This window comes from Parathielavia appendiculata (genome assembly GCF_033297405.1).
Source record: "Parathielavia appendiculata strain CBS 731.68 unplaced genomic scaffold N657scaffold_63, whole genome shotgun sequence".
Taxonomy (NCBI): Eukaryota; Fungi; Ascomycota; class Sordariomycetes; order Sordariales; family Chaetomiaceae; genus Parathielavia; species Parathielavia appendiculata.
The window spans coordinates 29,524-37,126 of NW_026944282.1; the positions used below are offsets into that span (position 1 = coordinate 29,524).

The following is a 7,603-nucleotide window of genomic DNA, read 5'->3' on the forward strand; positions in this document are numbered from 1 at the left end:
GAGATTACTGAATACTTCTCTTTGCCGTTGTTACCTGTGGAGGACCCCCTAGAATGGTGGCGGCGGCACCAGACTTCGTTGCCAAAGCTGGCAAGAATGGCGTTCGATATCCTATCAAAACCGGCCACTTCTTGTGAGGTTGAGAGAGTATTCAGCCAATCGAAGTTGACGATATCGACACAAAGGTGTCGATTGATGGACCAGACAATTGAGCAGCTCGTTTGTTTGAAGTATTGGCTGTCAAAACGGGTGTTTTGAAGCAGGGAGGTTGCTTGACTGCAAACCGCGATGGCAAGGCGCCACTTGTGTTCTAACAATTTGAATAGATTTGACTGTATTCAAATCAAACTCAAACCAAATCAAATATCACCCCTGTCCGCTCAAATCAAATCAAATCTGAGTCTGATTTGGTTTGATTTGATTCATTCGGAACGCTGCAAGGACCGGCCATCTTCCTTCCGAGTGGGTATACTTCCGATGTACATCAGAGAACTGCGTCTGGAAATGCCGCGACATTGAGGACGACTCTGACGACATTGTTAATCTACATATCGGCCGGGTCTATGGTGTTGGGCTCGATCACCGCGAAGATCCATGCACACAACTTCGAAACCAGATGTGCCTACAGATTCAGGAGGCATGCCGACTTGGCGACCACCGACTCGCAAACATTGAAATCACGCCACCACAGACCGACCGGGAGTTGGTACTATCATCGAACCTGGTTTATGTTCCGGAGACCAGTGTATTTGGGCATCTCGATGTGTACATTGACCACCACACTGGCGAGGAACACGAAGACCCTGGTTGGAAGCTCCAAGACGGTGTTGCTGATAAATTCCGGCCGGGCATGACAGTACCAGAACGACACATTGCGCCCAAACATTCATGCCGCCGTTCATTTCCCAGTATTTGCCGAGGAATACGCTTTACCTGTCAACTGCAACACACTCACAGGTGAAAACTTACACCAGTATGTCTAACTTCCGTCAGTAATTGTCTCTCACCTGTACCCCTGCCTTGCTTAATAAACCTTCACTAGAAAACCCGAAACCGTTGGACTTGGCCAGATCTACATGGCTTGATGTTCAGGTCTTGTCGTGAGACTGTCTGGCTATGGTGCTTGTACTGATGTTAGCACCTTGTCTGGAGAACGCCTACCACCAAGCTCAAGAGTGTTGGACAGCGAAATTCGTATGGCTTCGTGTCTGGCTCCTGTCGCGGAGTCTTTCTGGCATTATGCTCGGAGAAGGCTTACCAGCAAACACGAAACCGTTGACCTCATAGAAATCCGAGTCTGCGTCGCCCATGTGTCGTCGCTCGCTTCACCTCAATCTCTTGTGCCGGTTTTTTTCGAAAAAACTTACTTACCGTCTTACCGTCTGGATTTTCGCTAAGTTAACGTTAACGGCTTTTACTCTAGGTACTTCAAGACTCGTATCTACGAAACAAATTACTCCAACGTGGAGAAGGTTTTGCTGATGAAAGTCAATTTCCAAGAGACGATGCGTCTGCTCCTCCAGAACGCATTTCAATATGACGACCCGGAACTCACCAGCGAAATGATTGCACTTTACCAGCAGTGCCCAGCCCTCTTCAATAAAGGACTGTCTCGAACGGACCGAAATGAGATGGATGCCCTACTCGAAAACGAAGACCACGAGATGGAAGTCGACCAGTCTGCCGACAGAAATCATCTCAAACCGTCGGCGATCAATCGTATCCCAATAAAAAGTGTTGTCGCAACCCATTCAGTTAATAATGGCAACAGAATTCCGACTTGTTCCGGGGACCTCAACACAACATCGACTTGGCGTGGTCATCTCCGACTGGCATACCGATACGATTACGGCAAACCTGCACAATATCCATCTCTGTTCGAGAACCGGCCAATCCAGTGGTCTCGGAAGTTCGGATTCACCGACAGGTACTTACCAGATCACTAGATTCATTCCCCAAGTCCCCATTCCTCCACCCCCTCTTCCATCATCAGGGCACGTAAGCCTGGCTCCTCGTCGGATTCCCCCAAACGGCCGGCTTGTTTAGGAGCACAGGGTCCTGGGAGGAAGATTAACCCAGGGGTGGCAAACAAAGGTTTGACATAGCTTGGCAGTGTGCCCAGGTTAACGTTTCATTTTTACGGGCAGGAAGTCGAACAACCGCTTCACGTTCAGCACTGGCGACTTTGTACGGTTCAAGCGCGACAACCAGGCTCTTTTCGGGCGTGTGGGCCATATCTTCGTCCTCGACAACGACGAGGACAGACACATCTTTACAGTACTGACATTGATCAAGCGTACAAAGACTCGACACGAGCTCCTGGACTTGGAGATCATGGAGGAGACGGAAGATGCTGTGGTGGTTGGGGTGCCTACCATTCGTGCTGTGCGTCTCTACATGGTACCGGTCAAGGGCGTTGGTATCATTTGGGTGAACTGGGACGTACATACGTTGTAAGAGCGTGCGATGTAAGCTGCCCATTTCTACCTCCCCTCATGACGCCTGTGTCAGTAACGAGCTGGTGACGTGGTAGACGCATTACCTAGGCATGCTAGGGTAGAGGGCGAAGACAACCGTGAAGGTGGCGTTGGCCCCCCTCTCCTGCCAACCGACAGACCGACAGCGCTTCCGTTCAATCAGATCAACCGGTCGCAGAAAGGGCCAAGAGGTCTTGCATGATGTCTGGACCCGCCGATCTGAAGTTCTCCGCCGGGGATGGATGTACACGACTCCCGTCTTGTGGAGGGGTTGACTGGATTTTGAGATAGGGAAATAGACGCTGAATGCGGCAGTGGTTCAAACTGCCGGAGTGCAATGACAGAGCGCAACAGAGGGTGCAATGGCAGGATGCAATGTAAGTGCAATGGGGGTGCAGCGGAGCGTACGGAATACACCAGGCTAGGCGCTGGATCAGGCTGCCGCAGGTGCGGGCGTGGGGATGCTAGTTGAACTAGGAATGCTAGTTGAATTGGGAATGCTAGTTTCCAGCGCTGTCAAAAACTTTTCAGGCTATCATAGCGCTGTAAACTAGCATTCTCACCCCCTTCAAAACCCCGCTGCGGTATGTTCCGGGGTCGAAACTGGTGGGAGCAACGATTCGCAAAGTTCGGCCAGAGGTACCACGGTGAGAAGCAGTACCGCGACAATCGGCAGAACTGCGACGCGCACGGCTGATACGGGCACAGCTGGTCCGGGCATGGATGCTACGCGTACAGCTGCTACTGGCACGGTCGCTACAGGCACAGCTGCGAGCGGTACTCGCCAAACCCAGAACCGGACTAGCGCTGCTGCTGCGAGTGGTCCGACTCCCTGGGAGATGCTGATCGGACTGGTTATGTTGGCGGTTAATATCTAGTGGTGAAGGGCTAAAGCAGAATCCACACAACTATTTGTAGATAGGCAGCCTCAACTTCCCATCGTCCAGTTTGCCGTTAAGGAGACACGTCTCTCATGACGTCCGGATTGCTCCGAATTTGCTCAGATCTGTCACTGGGTATGAATTCAAGACCACTGCCGTCACCCACCTGAACAAGCTCTGCCACGCAAAGCTTGTTTGTTCGCTAATAAGCTGCTTTGGAGGTGGAGCATCAAGCATTGGGAGTCTGCTCGTCTCATTCAACTTCCGCCCTTCTCTCTTCTGTCATCTGGAACCGGAGAATGGGTAGGGGCTCCACTTTAGGGCGGAACTCGCTTTGGGTATCTAGGGGTGTGTGGAATCTAGAAGGGCCAGGGTTGGGTAACGAACTAGGACATAGAACGTGGTTTCTCACATGTTTATGATTTGGTGTGGCGCTGATAATTGCTCATGACAGAATTAGCTTGTTCAGTCGGAAGACGCTGGACTTTGAGGCCACCAACCAGGGATATGGGAAATACAATACGGGATGTCCACCAACAAAACTACAACATTGGATGCTTAAAGGCACCGCATTTCTATCGTTTGTTTAAGCCCAACAGCGTCAAACCGAGAACTCGACAACACTGACCAACACACAAGTCCTATGCACCCACCGCAGATGTGCGCCGGTTTGCGTAATTGAGAACACGCTGGTCCTGCATCCGGAAATGGCGTCCTTCTGGATCGGGCATAGCGCCGGGCCATACCGCCCCCGCTCACACGGCCTAGCGCGCCCGCAGCATAAATAGAGCTGCACCTCTCTCGACGTCCTTTTCTTGTACTCACGACTTCTCTCCATCCCTCCTTCGCTCGCTGTCCCGCTCCCTACCCCTCAATTGCGGCCGCCGGTCAGTATTGCACCTAGCCCGCGCTCTGATACTCATTTCGCCAACCTGCGCGTACACCCTTGTCTTCTCCTCATTTGGCATCCTTGCCGCACGCTGCGCTGACGCTCTTCGGCAGCTCTTTCTCCGGGTCTTACTCCCCTTTCCGTCCGCTAGACGCGAATTTCCAACTTGCGACGCATTTCGTCGATTACGGCTTTGGCCCGATTCCGGTTCGACTCCCAATTCGACTGCAAGCTTCCTCCGTGCGGGAGCGATTGAGATTCCACCTGCTCTCGTTCCTCCACGACACCCCACCTCGCGCAGTGTCTCCCAAGTGCCTCAAGATCCGGCGAGTACTCCTCCATGTTGTCGAATGATCCTGTCTCTCCCTGCAATATTTGTGGGGAGCTGAACACCGAGAACAAGGACTCTTTCACCTTCGAGCCAGCAGCTATTGCTCAGTCTGCTGATGGGGGTTGTGCCACTTGCCAACTCCTCACAAAAAGCCTTGCTCATGCACGACCAGACTTTATCATTGAGGTAGACAAGGTGGAGGCGAAGAGGAGGGAAGGTGGGCCATTAGCATTAACATATCTCGTTAAGAACTCGCCTTCAGAAGAGACCGTGGAGGTGTACGCACACAGAGGTGGGCACGATTCTGTCTCGCTTATCATACCCGTGCCTTGATCAAACCCGAGCAAACATTGTCCCATACTGGGGTTTATTACGGTGCTTATTGTCGTGTATCAACCTAGACATGCCGACACCGTACCCGTGGATCGGGTTTGGAACCGAAGTTTCAGCTGATTCGTCCTCGGAAGAGTGCTTCAACCTCGTCCAAGGCTGGATCAGTGATTGCCTGGCAAATCACTCTCAGTGCCCACTTAGCCAGCTTCCGGAGCTTCCCACTCGAGTCGTCCATGTCGGATCGGCGAACCAGCCACCACGCCTACACATCACCCAGCAGCACGAGCGTGCCGAATACCTTGCACTTAGCCACTGCTGGGGCCCGCCCGCCAAGGCCGCAGTTACGATCAAGACCACGGTGGACACGCTGCAGCAGTTTCAGGTCGAGATACCATGGGCAATGCTGAGCAACACCTTCCGCGACGCCATCTTGATCACCCGACGTTTGGGCTACCAGTACCTCTGGATCGATTCTCTGTGTATCATCCAAGGCGACGCCCATGACTGGGTCATCGAGGCTTCAAGAATGGCCGGAGTATACGCCAATGCATTCCTCGTCATTGCCGCTAGCGGCGCATCGGACGGAGACGGCGGCTGTTTCCGAGGCGGCCGCAACGCAAGTTCCGAAGGTGTGTTGCGTCTTGAGTGCCCGGGTCGAGAAGGTGGCGGCACAAGCTTCGCATATGTGAGACGGTCCCGGAAAGGGTTCTACTTCACGCTAGCAGAGATGCGCGGCGGCGAGTATACTCATGGCTGGAGATCGGCGTTCGGGCAGCCACTGGAGACTCGGGCGTGGACGTTTCAGGAGGAAGAACTCGCTACGCGCATGCTCTTCTACACGGACGACGAGCTCCAGTGGCGCTGCTCCACGGCTAATGCGTGCGAGTGCCGGGGCTCTCGCGAGGCACTGGTGACCAGTCCCCTCCGTCTCACGCTGGCCAAGTTCACGGGAAGAGAGGGTTCGGCGACACCCGCCGCCACTTCAGGGATGAGCAGCAGCGCAAAACGGCAGACGCCCCGGGTGAAGGTGGAGACCTGGTATTCCCTCGTATCAGAATACACGCGCCGTGACATGACTTATCTTTCGGATCGGCTCCCCGGGCTTTCAGGCATCGCAGCCTGCTGGGAGAGAGCGGAAGGAGACACCTATCACGCCGGGCTATGGAGCCGAGAGCTTCCTCGTCATCTTCTCTGGTTCGCCCATTCTGTCGGGTTCATGGCGCCAGATCGTGGCTCTCGGAGGCACCAGGCGTACTATGCGCCATCCTGGTCGTGGGCATCGATCTCCGGTGCCGTCGTCCATATTCGAGACGCCGGGGACATCCAAGTCCGTGTTGTCGATGTCCAGACTGAGCCGGCCACGGCGAACCGCTTCGGCCCGGTAAAGCGCGGGAACCTTGTATTATCTGGTCGCCTGATACCGATCAAGCTGGAGTTCGTACCACCCACATCCAAGGAGTATCCGGCTCTCATCAAAGTGATTGATCCTCGCATCGACAGGGAGACACAAGACATTGGAGCTATCACCCCGGATGTCCAGACCATCCATGGTGACCTAGAGATAGATTTCCACCAACTTCACTACTTGCTTCCGGTTGCCTGTCAACGGGAGATACAAGGCGCGACTTTGACTAAAGCAATGCCCATCGCTTCTCTGGTGCTGAGGAGATCCGAGAGTTCACCGAGATGGTTTGAGAGGGTGGGATTATCGGTCACTGTCTATCAATCTGGGTGGGAAGGCCTTACTCGTGGTGTCGTGGAGAGTGAAATTAACATTATTTAACGTCAAATAAGTCGCAAACAGGAATCTTTTATACATCTGCGTAGTCTTGATCTATTTACACACTTATCCTGTCCGGAGGACAATATTGTACTGAGTATCTTGAATATTAGTAGTTAACGTACTGTTGGAAGTGATGGCGCTTGAAACTCGGGAACTGGGTTGCCGGTGTCGTACCCTGGTCAGGGGTAATACGGCTCCCACTAGGCGCACATCCATGTGCGTATTATGTAATCCCAAATCTGCTTACATAAACCAAAAATGCATCTAACGCAGCGTTGCCCCGCGCCAAAGTAAACACCAAAGTCAAGCAATTCTCAAGTCAGAACTCGGTTCAGTCGGCAGCTCAGGTTGAAACGGGATAATGTTCGGCACTACCGGATCCAAGCGACGCCGGGCGAAGTCGGTGCAGGACGACGTTCGCGAGATGTTGGGGTACGCATCTCGAGAGCCCGGGAGATATACACGAAAGTGTTCAGTGGTGGGTTTCTCAAGTCGTCGGCCTAGATCACTCTGGTCCCAAAAACCGACGAAGCGCCTGTCTCTCCAGCCACGGTCGCCTGCGCCGCCTCGACAACCTCGAATTTACTAGGCTCACGCTTCGTACTTGACGCTGGGAGAGTGCTTTTCGTCGCTTTTGGCTCTATACGGCGGGGCTCTAGAAGGTGAAGTGGAGCCCCGTCACGTATTAAGCGCCAGTGCGGGTGAAAGTCTTCAAGAAGAAGAGGCTCGCCTTAGCGTGTAGTTAGTACGTGTACGCATGGGAGCCCATAGACGCATGTGAAGGTGCCCATACAAGTAGGCGCCGGAGGGGGATGTAACGGTCCCAGGAGTATATTGCAACTAGCTGGTGACGACTCTACGAGTTTGCCTCGAATGGAGAGAGAAGAAGAAAAGAGAGAACTAGATGAC

General features: G+C 53.3%; 1 protein-coding gene and 1 pseudogene across 2 annotated transcripts; both read left to right on the forward strand.

Moving 5' to 3' along the window:
* Positions 1-853: 853 nt before the first annotated feature.
* Positions 854-2,457, forward strand: N657DRAFT_717740 (annotated as a pseudogene; the record flags this gene model as incomplete). The annotated part of the gene is made up of 3 exons: positions 854-973; positions 1,424-1,927; positions 2,148-2,457. Coding segments are annotated over 3 exons (934 nt in total), but the record flags the coding sequence as incomplete, so codon positions are not given.
* A 2,130-nt stretch (positions 2,458-4,587) lies between these two features.
* Positions 4,588-6,694, forward strand: N657DRAFT_584232 (HET-domain-containing protein; the record flags this gene model as incomplete). Its single annotated transcript, XM_062789735.1, has 3 exons — positions 4,588-4,870; positions 4,980-5,853; positions 5,911-6,694. 3 exons carry the CDS (start codon positions 4,588-4,590, stop codon positions 6,692-6,694), a joined length of 1,941 nt encoding a protein of 646 aa, XP_062641873.1.
* Positions 6,695-7,603: the final 909 nt, after the last annotated feature.